The sequence below is a fragment of the Solea senegalensis genome, linkage group LG1 (genome assembly GCF_019176455.1).
Source record: "Solea senegalensis isolate Sse05_10M linkage group LG1, IFAPA_SoseM_1, whole genome shotgun sequence".
Taxonomy (NCBI): Eukaryota; Metazoa; Chordata; class Actinopteri; order Pleuronectiformes; family Soleidae; genus Solea; species Solea senegalensis.
The window spans coordinates 7,307,525-7,324,030 of record NC_058021.1 but is presented as its reverse complement, the minus strand read 5'-3'; the positions used below and the strand labels follow the sequence as shown (position 1 = coordinate 7,324,030).

At 43.7% G+C, this 16,506-nt stretch overlaps 1 protein-coding gene and 1 pseudogene across 1 annotated transcript in view; both read right to left on the bottom strand.

Annotated features, from left to right (window-relative positions):
• LOC122781797 overlaps positions 1-16,506 on the bottom strand; it is a 55,380-nt gene that overhangs the window by 10,266 nt on the left and 28,608 nt on the right. Inside the window, exons 4-12 of the mRNA XM_044045818.1 lie at positions 16,012-16,110; positions 13,735-13,866; positions 12,090-12,209; positions 11,779-11,817; positions 9,828-9,893; positions 8,582-8,641; positions 2,690-2,737; positions 2,198-2,306; positions 705-1,352 (exon numbers count right to left, since the gene is read on the bottom strand). Coding sequence (XP_043901753.1) covers positions 705-1,352; positions 2,198-2,306; positions 2,690-2,737; positions 8,582-8,641; positions 9,828-9,893; positions 11,779-11,817; positions 12,090-12,209; positions 13,735-13,866; positions 16,012-16,110 — 1,321 coding nt within the window. The remainder of the gene's footprint in view (positions 1-704; positions 1,353-2,197; positions 2,307-2,689; positions 2,738-8,581; positions 8,642-9,827; positions 9,894-11,778; positions 11,818-12,089; positions 12,210-13,734; positions 13,867-16,011; positions 16,111-16,506) is intronic.
• On the bottom strand, positions 2,717-6,252 carry LOC122767994 (annotated as a pseudogene).

Genomic DNA, 16,506 nt, shown 5'->3' with positions numbered 1-16,506 from the left:
TTAGGGGATCACAGATATTACACGAGTCATCCTGTGCAGAATGTGTGCAGTACAAACACTCAAAACCACAAATGTCAAGCTGCTGGCAGAGGACAGAGAGGAGAGGACAGAGGATCACAAACATAATCAGGGAATCAGATGAGTCCATTTTATACATTTATATTTTTTATACAAGATATTCCACTGCATTCAGCGATCAGCGGTCGCTGAATGAAAGGTCGTGGGGTCACCAAAGTCATTTCTATTCATCCTCTGGGGACCATGAACCATATTATCTCATGTCAGTACATTCAATACCGCATTATTTGTAACAACATTAAACACAACATGGCAAAACAAACTCAAACAACTTAATGCAGTGAATATTATAAGTCAAATTAATGCAAAGAACGTTACTTTATGAACTTGACTTTTCAATTTATTCCATTCATAAATGATCATCACATGCAAACAAAATCATATAGGCCGTGACTGAACCAACAGAGCTGCAGCTTCATTTACTGTATTTTATTATTCATCTGCAGTCTTTTCCCCAAAGTTGCATTCAATTCCAGTTTTGTCTTACGACAAACTATACTCCGCCTCTTTTTAAAGCAATTATGTTACTGTTTGCTCTTTTCTGATCACAAATTATGCTCCGAAAAACACTCTTCATGCAAGTGGCATAGACACTGGCAAGTAAATAGGAATAAATAGGAACTTACGAGATTCAGTGGACGGTGATGTTGATGTGCCTGGGCTCAAGGTCATCCTCGAGAGATCAAGGTCACTACAGCTCCCCTCTTCTTCCTGGGTTGTAGCAGATGAAGGTGACAGCAGCTGGCTGCAGGCCAGTGTGTCTGGTACACTCATGAGGCCTGGAGTCCCACACCTGCTCACCACTGCTGAGGTGATACCTGATCCCACACCTGCTGCTCCGGCTCCCGATGACGAGGGGCCCTCGCCCGCATCCGAGTCCATGGCGAGGCCCTCTTTAGCCAGGCTCAGCTGCTTCTGGAGCAGCGCGGGGTCGGCCGTGTGCTGGGGGCTGGTGATGGCCGAGGACGGGGCTGACAGGTCGCAGGCTTGGGGACACATGGTAGTAATAGGAACCAGGCCTTGGAGCATGGCAGCTGGGATGGCATGGCCCCCCACGCCAACAGTCTGGGCTGGCATATACGCCGCCATGGCCGCCCACTGTTGCTGAGTGGTGGGGAAAATGTTGGCCTGGCTCCAGATGAGCGGTTGACCACCAGGAAGGACCTGAGCCACCTGGAGGGGCCCCTGCACGGGGAAGGCCAGAGTCTGAGCCTGAGCAGGAAATGGCTGCTGTGCCCACTGGGCTGCCTGCACTGGGCCCATTGTCATATAACCTGGAGGTTAAAAAAAAGAGATGGAAAGGAAATTGTTTATAAGGGCAATTAAGTAAGGAAGGACAATTATTATTATTTAGAAGTAGGTGGAGCAAAGGTATGTCAATACATAAGTATAAAAAGACACCAAATTGATGAACAAAAATTTAATTGCCGGTTCTATTCCATCTATTATTGTAATAACATTTGCATCTTGCACCAAGTCGAGGAACATTATGGTTTGCTTAACTATCCACACATACATCTTCTTATTCATTGTTCCGACGTTTCCTTTTTTTCCCAGTGCAGTGAAATGTGGAATCAGGAGGGACATTTGAGTCACGTCAACATCATCCTTTATTCACTGAATCTGTTTCCAGTGCACTTGATATTGTTTCCTTTTTTTTTTAATCTCTACATCAACTTGTCCACCACCATCGACTGTAAAACTTAAAAATACAGTTTCCTTTTCTTAGACTCCACTTGTAAATGTGTGTGTGTGTGTGTGTGTGTGTGTGTGAGCCATTGTGGGCCCTCTCACGTACTTAAACTGCACTGCTGGTACTGAATAATGCAGCCAATTAACTACAAATGCAATGCATACACTTCATTTTAGCAGAATGGCAACTCCCATTTTGGTTTTTAACACTGTTTTTCTGCACATTGATTCCATCGCTTCTACTTCCTGCTACAAAAGAACGGCAAAATGGAAACAGAACAAAACCAAGACAGGGCATCTACACACAGACTACAAAGCCGTTTTTTGTATTATTAAAGTAACAGGGACTCCTTCCTTCTCGGAGTGTTTCAAGACAACACCCGAGGAGCATGGCAGTAATTTGCAGCACTCCTTGAGCCGTACATACCTGATGGCACGGAGGTGGGGCTGAACGGCGCGTACATCTCAGCTGGAGTGTGTTGTTGCTGGCGACTGCTCCTGCTTGGATCCAGTGTGTTGGCAGGAGACGGAGGCATCTAGGAGGCGAAGCACACACACAGTAAGGTCACCACCATCAAAGTCAGTGAAAAGTTACTGTAACTAAGCAGTTAAACAAAACTAAATGGTTGTAAAACCTTTGGTGAGACGTACGTTAAAGCATTAAGTTCATGTAGCTTGTTAACCACAGCAGACATTTTGAAACATCACAACAGCAAAATCACAATTAAATCTAATTAATCTTGTTCCATTTAAGTTCACCGTCACACTGTCCTGACTTACATGGACTGAGCCGAGGCGTCGTGATTTTGCTGCTCAACATTTCAAAATGGCTGCTGTGCTGACACATTGCCAACAAAATGTGACCACACTATCTCCATCTCGTGTCAACTTTGCAAACTTGAAACGGGGCGGCACTCACCGAGGGAGGAGTGGACATGTCGCCGAAAAGATCAAAGTGGTTAATATTCTGCGAGTTAGATGAAGGGATGAGAGAGAGAGAGAGAAAGAAAGAAAGAGAGAAAGAGAGAGAGAGGGGGAGAGTCTAGTGATACATCAGCACAATGAGATTTGCACAGTTATAAAAACCTTGTATTCATCTACAAATAGTGTACGGTGGTTGCAAGGGTGGGGAGGTGTGGGGAGTGAAATATAATCACAAAAGCAGTCTGTGCTGTGGATGGCAAGAAACAACTATCCCTTGTTGCATTATTAGAAAATTGATCTAAAATGAATCTTTCATGGTTTGCTATGATTGAGTGGGTAAAAAGGCTATTCAGGCCCATAAAGCAGACTCTGATTAGATATTCTTATGTCTGCCAATCAAGAGAGGCACCCTTGAGAGCCCGGGCTGCTTTATCATTCTGGTTCTAGTCTGTGAGCAGATTCATATAAAGAGGTGTGTGTTTATTTCATCAGATGCATGAAAGAAGAAGCTACTGGAACCACCCAACCGAGACAATGAGGCCACCTCAACCTATAGGCAGACGTGACCCCTGCTCTGGTCCCCTCTGTGATCCATTCACGCTACTTCAAGGAGAGGGGATGCAGCTATGAAAGAGACTATGGGATGGCTAAGTTGCATGAAATGTCTCTGGGGGCCATGCACAAGCAGACAATGGATCACAGTAAAAGCACAGAAGCAGACGGAACACACAGGATTTGCATGCTACAAATAAACATACACAAGCGCATCATAGTCAATGTCCAAATTTTTACTGACTGATCCTTTCAACCCAATAATCCCTTCTGGAAGGACAAGTTCTCAACCAGAACAAGTACGGCGGGTACAACTTGAGTGTCTTTCTGAAGATTTACTTCTCACACACACAGATAGTGCTAGTTAGATAGCAGTTAAAAAAGTTTTTATACAGTTTCATCGTAAGTAATGGCAAAAGGCAACAGTGTACACTAACAACAAATAGTGAGTAGCCACAGCTTATGTGGGTAGTCCTCTCACCAGCCTAGCTCCTCTTTGGTTTTACCCTGCTTGTGGGGCATCATACTGCTGCTGCTGTCGTCAATCTCCTTGCTTTTGTAGTAGTGAGGAACCACTTCAAGCAACCAGCCACTCTCTATCTCAATCAACTGTCTCATGAACTCTTTTGGTGGTGAAGACCAGCTCGTGGTCGATGAGCCAGCGAGGGTGCTCCTTAAACAGAGAGCTGCTGGGGTGAATGTAGACAGTCCGCTGACGCTTCACTGTCTAGAAATATCCTGCTGTCACCGCCTTGTGAATAGGCACACTGTCTCCCTGGGAGCTGACCACCTCCACCTCAATACGACTCATCAGGCCCTCCAGCTGGCCCCGGACATCCCATGCCCTTTTCATGGAGCGAAACTGGATTAAGTTTTCGTAGCACCACCGAGAAGAGAAGTTGCTCGACCTTGGGTCGGTAGAAAATAGCTTTGTTCACAGACAGCATGGCTGCTATTGTCAACACCTCCTCTGAGCATTTGTACTGCTCAGAGGCCAGTATCATCTTGCTCAGTATGGGGTCCACAGATAACTCAGCCATCCTTCGACCAAGCTTGGTGAGCTCCCCCAGGTGATTGAGGGCTCCCAAGGCGTAAAAACTGCTCCAGTGCCAACACCAGCGTCTCATGAAATGGAGGGTCCACTAAGTCGAAGTGGATGAGGTCATTGATGCCCATAGATCAATAGATAATAAATCTATGGTCAGTGAGGTTTCTGCTATGTTGGTAGCCACCACCATTTTACGGGCCCCAGGAGGAGTAGAACTGAAACCACACACGCTTCCAGATAGTCTGCCTCTGGAGCTTTAGTGTAGAAGATGTCAGTAGGGAACCTCCTGCCAGGAATCCTAAAGACAGGTGCGTCGTCGAAAAAGCAGGAGAAGCGTTCAGTGTCGAAGGTGGCACTGGCCACCAGCACCTTCAAGTCTGGTCTGAACCTGGCAATGTCCTTTATCAAACCAAACAGGATGTCTGTGTGAAGCATTCGCTCATGGGCCTCATCGATGATAACCACATGATGAGGCTCAGTAACAAACTCTTGCAGCAGCATGCCATCTGTCGTGTCGTTTTTTCTGACGTGCAGTCCTCAACGCAAATGCTGTATCCAACCTCATTGCCAAGCTTGACACGCATTTCCTGTGCCACTCTGGCTACAACAGACATGGCTGCCACTCGGCGCGGCTGTGTGCATCCAATCTTCATGCCACCTTGAGTGAAGCCGTCTTCAAGGAGGTACTGTGGGATCTGGGTGGTTTTTCCAGAGCCTGTGTTCCCTTCAATGATCAGGATCTGGTGCTGGTGAATAGCAGCAAGCAGGTCTTCTCTGTAAGGAAAGATGGGAAGGCTGCGTCTGACCCCCTGCAGGGACTTTTTCCGCAGCTCCATCTAAGACAGAACCAGTTCCTCTTGATCCTTTTTTGTCCTTGTTCCCTTCATAGTGATGGCAGTGCTGACAAAGCTGATCATCGGATCCTCCTCCAGCTGGTATTTCTCCTGCTCCCGCCTCATCCTTTGCTCTCGTTCTTTCTTTGCCCCAAAGCTGAGGGAGGCCCTCTTCAGCCCGTCTTCCTCCCAACGACCTTGTTCTCCTCCTAACTCCATGGGAATTTCCTCCAGCTCCAGGTCTCTCTGGGGCACCTCCTCTCTTCTCTTCTGGCATGTAGTATCCGTTCTTTCTCTCCTCCTGTCCCTTGGCTCCAGCCTTCTTGTAATCTTTAGCCAGGTCTCGAAGGGTGCGTTTGTAATCCAAGTCTCTTTTCTCCCTCTCTGTTAGCTCGTCTGTAGTGAAGAGGTACTCCTCCTTCAGCCTCTTCTGAGCCTCCTTGTAGGTCTTTTTGTCAGTCCTCTCTGCGTGTCTTTTCTTTGTCTTTCTGTCTCACTCGCTCAGCAAAAGCATCTCTTTCTTCGATGTCCTGCAATCATTCGCACTCTTCCTTCTCCCATTCTTCCTCTTTCCTCATGGACTGGGATGAACTGCCTCTTTTAGGTACTTCATCCTTAAGAGACGACTCACTGTCTCCTCTGTCCTTTCTTCTCCTTTTCCCTTTCCGTTTGTCCTGCACAGCGTCCCCATCACTGTCGCTGTCTTCCAGTAACGTGTATGTCCGATTCTTCCTCTCCATTTCAATGGCTTCACGTTCAATCGCCCGGGATCGTTCTCAACAACCAGCTTGTCCGGAATCTGGTCAAAAAGCTCTTGTGCAAAGGCAATCACACTGTGGTCAACATCAATTACGCCTGTCTGCTCAAGGCGAGTCACAAAATATTGAGCTGTCTGTGCTTTCCGTGCAGTGCCAATCATGAACTGAGACACATATCTGTCACTCAAGCCCAAGATGCTATGGAGATGGTCGTTCACCCACTGCTCTAGATTAGCCATGGTGCCTCGAGTTGTGGCTAGAATAACATCCAAATCAGTCGACGGTTTAATTTAGCTGCTAACTTTAGCTTGTGGACTGTTTTTAGGTGTCTCTTTAAAAACGTCTTCCAATTCCCACCACTTATGTTGTTGTTGTTATGGTTGTTAAACTAATTCAGCTACAGCTATAAACGAACAGGTGCTTTACAATTACCTGCTCCTGTTAAGCCGTACAGGTTCTAATGGTAGTTTGTTTTACAAAGACACATACGAAGGTTAATATATAGCAAATTTTAAAGGCAACAGTGCTTTGATATCAACTATAACAATAAATAGATAAATAGAATGATAGTTTTGCCTGCTGGTCAACGTAGGAAAGATGGGGGGGAATCACAGCAAACAGGGTCTTTATATGTCGTCCTCCAAGAAGCTGGGACATAGAGAATCCCACAGTTTGTGCAGAACTTCAGATCCATCGAGGGGCACCAGATGAGTCAGAATTTGGAAAAAGGTAACCCCCCCCCCATGCAGGCAGTGACACACATCAAGGGAGTTTGAGGCGCTCAAAAAAAGCTCCAACTGAATGAACAGACAAGCAGTAACACTTGGGAGATATGGAAGCGCTACTACTTATACTGGCATGGGCTGTTTGGGTGAGATAGCGAGGGGGCCAGGACAGTTTATCTGCTTGATATGCTGAGCAACAAACACACTGACAGTGCAGATATGTACTTTGCTAGGGCTGTTTTCAAAAGTTGCATGGAAAAACCATTCGGGTGAATATCTGCCAAAATAGGCTTGAATAAATGTTTTTCATAAGCGATTTGAGAGATGTACTAGTGAGGTAACGACATGATGGTTAAGAACTCATAAAACCCACCAAAGCGAGATGAGATATATCCACAGTTCGATGACAGAGGGAAATTAAAATAAAAATAAATAATAATGCGCTTGTGTTGTTTGCTGATCAAACCAAATCACACCAAAAGAAAAATGCTACTCATAAAGTTACAGCTTAACACAGAGTCCGTTTCTCAATATCCATACTTGTGCGTACTTGCGTACTCCTGTACTTGTGAAAACATCATCAGCCTTGGTCCAAGTTCTGTTCCAATTCTCAAGTAAGCGAACAGCGAGGACGGTTCTCAAACCCGGAAGCGTTCTCGCTCCGCCCATTTTTACCAAGTATGCATCGGAGGTGACTTAAGCGTACTTGGGATGGCCATGTATCCCAGAATACATTTTGGCGGAACATAGCAGCAGATAATGGAAATATTCATCTGAAATAAATATGTTTCTGTGTCCCGGAACACAGTTTTAAGATGATTTGAGGTGAGAAATTAGTCATTAAGAATTCAAACATGTGGTTCGTGTATTAAGATATGACGTATTTATAGTTTGGCAGCAACGTTTGTTGGAGGTGATCAGCTCCGCCTCTGCGGAAGCTCGTCGCGCACTGTGCCCGGCGCAGAGCAGCGTTACTTCGGCCTGTCCTGATGAAATGATCCGCTGGCTAAGACGTCGCTGTCATTACATGCTTGGTGTGATCAATAGATTTGTTGCTGATGTGTTATTTTGTTTTTAATGTAAACGCTTTGACCTGATAATTTGATATGTATACATATGTTTCCACATTGTATTGTATATTTTAATAGGAATAAATTAATAAATGAAGTTAAATATTTGTAATGTGAAAATAATAACAATATATATGCATTTATTAAAAGTATTTCATATGTAGGCGATAATGAGGCTTAAGCACTCGGTGCCACCCGCCATTCAGACAGTAGAACAAGGAAGTACGCTGCTGTTCCAATTGAAGAATCATACTTGTGTACTCCCATTCTTGGCAAGTATGTACTCCAGGCGTACTTCTCAAGTACATACTTCCGAACGCATATAGTACGCAAGTACATACTTGCATACTTGAGTATTGAGAAAGGGCCAGAGTGTTTGGTGGCCTTGGTTTTATGTAGCCATGACTTCACTGCATGCAGCTCAACCCCAACACCCACCTCACCTACAAACCTCTCATCCTTATCCTCAGTGGAAGACAGAGCAGCCTCCCTTTTAATTAGTCAAACGGGACCAGCAAACAAACTCGACCATCTGGATACGACATGCATCCGACACAGTGCAGGATTGGATTTAGGATATGAAGCCCGCCTCTCTAATGTTCTGTGAAATTGCCGCCACGTCTGATCTTGGTCACACAATCGGTTAGTCTTATCTCTTTGAGCAGGCTTTGCATGACCAATTTAGCTTTGTTTCATCATCACCATCATCACAGACTTGTCCTTGGCATTGGAATGTTTTAGAGTCTGTTGGTGGTAACATTTCACCATTGAATTGAGAGGATTACAAATGGACAGTGTCAAAAGGGGCTTCAGGCACTTACTTCAGGAGGATCTTAAAGAGAGGTTTGCAAGTGGAAGAGTAAAGAAACAAGTAACAGAAAATAAAAATAAAAACACCTACAGTCATGAAATGGCGTTTTGGGACATCATAGATCCCTTCCTTCTGCTGACTGGTTGGGACCTGCATTAGATTGGAGGTCGATTCAAATATAAGTAACAGAGCAACACAATTTCTCTTAGTTTTTCTTTTTTTTTCTTTTCATTGGCAGGATATTTAACAGGAACTGAAACATGTCCATTGGAATATAAAAAGCATCAATTTAGATTGAGTCCATTTGTTTTGATAAAGTTATTTTATCGTTCAGTGCGGTGGGATGACGCAAATTTGTACAGCTGTGCTGTTAAAATCAATCCCACATGGATTGCAAACAATTTACTTCTGCGAGTATTAAATAAGCCTTTTGTTGTTCTACAAAAGTATGTCTCTGTTTATTTGACAGAAGGTGCTTCAGCTCTGGCCGTCTTTGTATTTTCTTTCTCCCACATTTATCCAAACTATCTGTTGCTATTAACCTTGCTGGTCGCCTTTCCTACGTCTCCCCTGACTGGTTAGCTTTTTAGTTACGTTTTGCCCAAGTCTATTGATCTCGTTTCATTCTGGCATAGCAAAGTGATTAATCTCCCTCACAGAAGCAGTAGGCAGAGGAGCGGGAGCGGGGGAGGGAGGATTCAATCATATGACAGATCACCTGAGACCAAGCTGCTCCTTAAAATTGCCTAAATTGAAAAGGTCAAAGTTTTGAATACATAAAAGGTGCCTGGCGTACAGTAACCAGACCCAGACTTTGCCTCTGCTACAGCCATTTCAGATTCTACATAAGCCTGTCGTTGAAACATTAAGGCTCCTTTCTAATTTAAGATTTTGAAGATTTTCATGAACTATTATTCAGCGACTGCAAAGCAATAACCATTAAATGTGTATAACTCAGCAACAACATAACGTTTTTCAGTGCTGGATTCAAATTGCCTTTAAATGCAAGATTGATCCACAGGCAATAACTGCATCTAATCCAATGATGGTTATCGTTAAACTGACATTAGCCTCTTGGGTACGACTTTTTTCAACCCCACACCAGAGCTGAAGCTACTGCTGCACATCAAAAGTGGAAAAAAAAAATTGCCTTTTTTCCACTAATGAATCTCGAGGAGATCGCTACAAACAAACGAGAAACATAAGTTTGATCTGCTTCAATCAGATCTACACTTTGTAACCTTTAAAGTGTGCTGTGAAGTTGTTTGTAGTATTATCATCTATGACAGGGTATCAAGAGGGAGGAACAAAAGGGGGGCAATGCTTGTCTTTGTACCTGATAAACGCTCTCCTCTGACTGGGGGCCACGGAGGGGTTCGTGTCCGGCCTCAAACACTATGTACTACAGAACAGAAGTAGTGGGCAAGGTGAAGAGGTGCAGAGAATAATGAGATGAACGGGAGGAGGGAGAGGACGAGGAGTTGGCGTATAAAAGGCATGTGAACAGAGATACAACAAGGGAGTGACGCATGATGAGAGCACAGGGGAGTGAGGGCGGCGTCAAACGAGGGAATTAAATGAGATCAGGAATACAAAGGGTGCGTGGAAGAGGAATGGGTTGATGAAGAGAACAAGAAAAGGAGTGAGGTGGGAAGAGGAAAGAGCACAAGTATAATAGGTCAGGCAGTCTTTCAAAGGCAATATGGAGGTCTTGGCTAGAGGTTTCCCTCCAACATCAACCACGTGATGCTCCATCTCTTTGAGAGAAAATAGACCCAGAGGTTATCGGTGTGAGATCCATGACTGAAAGTACTCAAATTTGTCATTACTTCCTCTTGGGTTGATACTGTATCAATAAATGTCTACAAATTAAAGGAACTGTTAGGCATTTTGGGACATATATAGTCTGCCTGAGAGTCAAAGAAGAGGATTGTATACCTTTCTTACTAACACCTGGCTAGCTTAGCATAAAGACATGGCGTGAGGAAATAGCAAAACTAGGATCCTTAATAAATGTTTCTAACAGCAACAAAAACCAAACAGAATTCTGAGAAAAAGTCTAAATTCTGACTTTAATCTCATGAGTCACGAGAGACCCTGTTCCCACCCGAGAATCATGCACATAATTCCTAACGAAACAATTTCTACTCTTCAGTTTTTATGAAAACAAGCGAGATTTATTGTAATAGTTGGTGATCATGTGGATTTTGACACCAGCGATCAGAGTCGGGCTAAATGTTTTCTGCTACTTATGCTAAGCTAAGCTAAATGGCTTCTTGTTCCACCTCCAATTTAAAGAGACAACAGAGAATGTTCCTGGGTTTTGTGCTTGGTCACCGTCGCTGGGAAGAACACATGCTCCTTTTAGTTTGACCTGCATGAAAATAAATGGGCTAACAATATTGAATATTGTTTTTATTGTACAAAAATTCGAAACTCTAAAGTCTCTCCAGACATTTTCCAGAACTTCTCGTGCCAGTTCTCTAGCCAGTTTTTCAGATTCAGTCTCAGTCAGCCCAATAATAATTCATCATGAGTGTTAGGTCGAACGTCTGCTTGTATGGCAAACTGTCCAGCCTTGAATTTCCTATAGATTTTCTCGACACTTTCCCGAGTTCCTAAAACCAATCCTCTTGTCCAACTCTCAGAAAGACAGTGATTAATCGCAACGTACCAAACAAGTCAAATCAATGATTTTAGAACTGTGGCCTCGGTCTGGAGTTTTGTCAACCAACATCAACGTAAAAACTGAAAACTGCAATATGGGATGACTTTATGTAAAACACACTTCAAGCTACGGCAAAGAACAGAGGTGACCTGAGAGGTGGTTGGATGCACTGCTGAACATAGCATTCAGAGTAAGAGTTAGTGTTGTCTGTATTCAGTGTGAGCAAACACAGAGTCAAAAACAATAAAAAAATCATGTTCAGCCAGTAAAGAGAGGGGGATAACAACCAGTCCAGGATGGGGGCATATATTTGGAAGAAATCAGAACACTGACACAGATCAACTTAAAAAAAAATATGATTTACAACACTGCACTGGCAAATGGGAGTTGAATGGTTGAACAAAACTGTCCACTAAGATGATCTAATGTGTATTACTGGAATGGTGGAGTATCATGAGTCATTAATTCAAGCAGATCAGTGACTGGAGAAGATCATTTGAATTGAGGATTATTTGATTATTCTTTATCCGGAGCTTTAAGAGTGGAAAACAGCACCAGTGAAGCTGGAGAAGCATCAATGTCACAGCACTGACGTGTTCCTGCTCGGTGTGAGACCTACCTGGTAAACGGGATCATCCACTTCATCCTCCAGGATGGTCTGTGCGAGTTTGGGACAGAAGGCAGACAATGACACATTTTGTTTTTCATTAGATGTTCACAGACTCAGTAGAGCATTCACGCTTAAACTCGGAAGCAGTCATGTGCTGTGTTACAAACGGATGCAGTGCACTTCAGGGGAAGCTTGAAAGTGTTTAGTGTTATTTCTGTCGTGTGAACGCATTGCTGACTGACTCCTAATGTGCGATCTCGCCTCCAAATGGGAAACAAGATCAAGAAGAAACACAAAAAGGGGACTCAGGAGTGTCCTACCTGGTAAACCGCCTGCTCACACTGTTTGTCCTTCTGAGCCTTCTTTTCCAGTTCCTCCCGCTGTTTGATGTCATAGATGAGTGTGAAAAGGTCGCGCAGGTCAATGATGAGAGGCTCCGCCTGGATGGGAAAAGTGGATTAAGAGAAAGAAGATAATAGAAAAAAAAAAAAGCATACACCTCCATGTAAAATAACCTTTAGAAAGAATTCTGTGATTGGGGGTATTATCTACGATGGAGTATTAGGGACAAACTGAAGTCTGTTGAAAATACAGTTGCTATATTATGAGAATAAAGTCGTGTAATTATTATCCAAGCAAAATCTCACATGATCAGCTGCAACCAATTTTGTGAAGTTATGTTTTGGTTTGGGCTTCACAAACCAGGGAATACTTCAGCATCAGCAGCATCTGGCTCGCGCTGGTTAAATCTGTACTTTTTTGGTCTTTTTTAATATTACGACTTTATTCTCAAAATATAATCATTTTCCCCGTTCAAAATTCTTAATACGGGCCCTAATACTCCGTCGTAATTACACACATTTATTTCAGTTATCTTGAATTATTTATTTTTAATCAATGAATGAATCAATCAGGCTTCATCTACAGTACTAATCTAATGTTGTGTGACATATTGTTTGTGGCCTTATTGTGTTACGTAACATGATTTTTGTTTTATGTTTATTTTCACGATTATAGTCAGTCAACTCACTTGGAATTGATAATGTCAATGCAGACTATGTGACGTCTGCGTCTGATCCAGTCACTCGCCTAGTGTCCAAAAACTAGTTAAGCAGTGGTGACAGGCAGCAGGTTAATGTTTGATTCTTAGATTACAAGACTAAAATGGTGCTCCGAAAACAAAAGAGCAACCTCCTGCATCAAAGTCATTTGGAAATAAAGCAGCAGACAATTTACTTGTACACGAAACCACACAGAGGTTAAAGGATACAGCACGCGGAGTAGAATATGCGACACCGCGGCAATTTATCGTGTTATTTTCCCCTTATTATTTCAGTAAATTTGAGGATTTGAGTCACTTGAGACGATTACAGAACAATGTTTAAAGCAGCGTTGGGCAAATGAATTAAAGACTCATTTTTACAGTCATATATTTTGCCATGGGCCACATGGTTGGTGTAGGGATTTCTCTGTTTTCGTCCCACAGTCCAAAAACATGCAATATGGGGGTTTGGTAAATAGGACACTCTAAATTGAGCGTAGGTGTGAGAGTGGATGGTTGTTTGTCTCTATGTGGCCCTGTAATGGACTGGCGAACTGTCCCCATCCCCCGCGACCCTCATGTGGAGGATGAAGTGGTAGAAGATGGATGGATGGATATTTTGTCATTGATTTTTTTTCTTAAAAATAGTGTTAAAATCTTGCCCCGATCTTGAGAGTCCATTCTCGTGTCTCATCTTGTGAGTGTAGCTAAATGTGTCGTCACAATCCTCGGGACTAATGAGCAATAATCCCACAATAACCTTTCAGCATAATGTAAATTAGGTGATCCCAGTAAGAACCAGACGCCCGCACCTCCTCTGGGCTTCATTTAGGAATTTGAAATGACTTGAATCTGAACGTACAGCCTGCGGTCTCGTGACTTTATTTGGTTGAAGTTAAAGAACGAGAACATGAGATACTCACCGACTGCGAAGTCTTGATGGCCACAAACCTGTGATGGCCTTCCTTCCCACATACGTAACCAAAAGCCCGGTGATCCCTGGTGTCCTTGGCGATGTAACTGATCTCATGGACTGAGTGGTGATGCAGGAGCACCTGGTACGACACAAACACACAAAGGTTAAATGTGGTGGTCACATACATCTGGTATCATGTGCTTTTTAATGCTGAAAGATGCAAGGAACACTTCATTTACTAATTGGCCGTTGGATATAAAGAAGCACAGTGCTGTGTGAAAAACTAGGTCAGACCCACTTCATCTTTGCATATTGTTGAAGCTGAACACAGAGCGAGTCTCTGCCAGAGAGGGGAGGGATTCAAGGATGTTTACTTTACAGATCATATGCCAACTATAAAAGCGGTTCTCTGTGATTAAGAATAAATAAAACAAAAGAAATCAATAACATGAGGCTTTTTGCTTGATTGAATGTCTGATGTTTTCTCATATCCAGCAGAATTCAAGATGCTGTGATTGTTCATCGATATCTGCCGTGTTAATGAGCAAAAGACAAAAACTCGGCTCTGAAATATCAGGCATAAAAAGCACCAGAAAAGCTCATAAAAAAATAACTGCACACACACAGATTAATAAGGCTGTCACTCAACTCACCTACCTGCTGCTCTCTTGTTAACACAGATGAGCTTCGGGCACTGGGGAGGAGCTTTTATTGGAGTATTAGCTGGTACTCTGTTGCTAGTAACGGCTCAGATTAATGTAAAATACAAACCTAATATGACAACTCGACTTGATCCGGCGGAGAATCCTGTTAGCTTTACATAAGTATTTCCATCGAAATGCTCGCTGACTCTGCTGCACTGGAGTGATCCCCATTTCCACCATAATCACTCAAGAGGGATATTAAGTGTGGAGTGTTATTTGCTGCCAGTAATCAGTAAATAAAATGAAGAGCATTAGGGGGCATGATTCCCCAAACAACAAATGAGCTTGTCAAAACGGGGCGAGCTGGTTGGTGGCGGCGGCGGCGGCAGCAGCCGTAATGCTCATTTCCATTACAGGCGAAAGACGCGCCACTATCACCACCAGTCATACTGAAAAGAGATGCTGTCAGAGAGGAGTGCTTTTAGGGAATAAATGGCGGTGGGGTGGAGGTCGGCAACGTGGGACAAGCGCTGTTGCGTAATTATCAGTTTAGCAATAATGACAGCCGAGGTGGAGCCGCAGTGTAATTAGCATTAGCGGCAATGATCATTAAGGGGTGGAACTGAGTGCTAATTATCGGTTTGCGCTGATGAGCAGAGTGGGCCTATCTAGCCAACACTACGCCCCGGGACAGGCGAGTGCCGAGCCCCTCGATCATCCGGTAATGGAACACCAGGTCTCCAAGTCTGCCAGGGGGATGAGAGCCAGGGTGGAGACAGAAACGGCCCTTCTCATAACATCAGCATCATTAGCAGACAGACAGGGTCTGAGTGATCTTAAGTCGGCCCCGCGGCACACAACTCATCTTTCTAGGGTATAGAGCACGTTAAACCCTTTTTAAAATGAAAGACCTGCAAATGAATGCTGTCAGTTTATGTTGCTATGCACAAAAGAGCAAAGTGTCATATGGAAGGAATGATAACGCCTATTTCTGCAGTGATCACGATAACATATTTGATTCGAGCACAAGTGTTTGAATAATCTGTTGCTTGTGTTGTTGTTACTTGAGTCTTGAGGCCACGTTCTGAAGGTCATATTTACACACTCTCGTCTTGGTCGTAGAGGACAAGACAAATCAATTCCGACCAGCCGAGACCCCAATGGATTTATTTGTACAAATCCTTGCCTGATTTGATAAAAAACAAAAAAATACCACTAACATATTGTAAGTAGTAAGAATGTTCTGTTGTGAACTATGTTTCAGTGAAGCTCGCTATTTCAGTGCACTGCTATTATTTTATAAATAGCAATGATCCCAGCAGATTATGGTGGAATATGAATGAATGCAGCTCGAAAAATACAGCTCTCTACGTTTTTGTGGCTGATGCCAATTCTCATATTGATATGTTGGTTTTGACTTCGTCTCAGCCCCTAAAATTGGTCTTGGTCATGACTTGGGGTCAGTCTGTGTCAACACTGGCTCTACCTTGACAATCATGCCAGCCAGGCTTACGCGATGGCAGCGTTCTGTGAACCCGAACTGAGCATGTGTCTGCCCTCTGGACGTTCCTATACGTGTCTATAGGTGCAGTGAATAGCCGCTCTGCCACAGCACGCTTACTCACCGACATGCTACTCACCCCCGATCTTTCACAGTAAATCTTGATTCCACCGAAAGAGACCGTCAAGAAGACTCTCTGCTTGTGCTCCCCCTTGGAACGTGCCGAGGATGCCATTCCCTGCAGGAGATTAAAAGAAATGACATAAGGGGATGAAAGGATATGAGCTCCCCCGTCAAAGACCGTGTGAGCCCTCGTCGTACTCAGGTGAACAGCGGAAGATAGGGGCAGGAGTGGGGAGGGTGTGATGGGCAGATATGGGAGGAAGATTGTGGGGTAGGGTGATAGGAGTTATATAAGGTGTGATAGGACAGAATGTTCTTTTGATTTGTCTTTTCTTGAAGCTTCACTCTCACAGGAATTGTGCAGCAAGTCTTGTTATTATTTCCCAAGCACCTTTTTTTTGAAGTAGCTCGACTGCACTTCAGTGTGACGCGCGCACAAGTGCTTGCTAACAACAAATAAGAGGTGAGATTTACTGACAGAATGCATCGCGTCGCTCGCTGACCAGCTCGC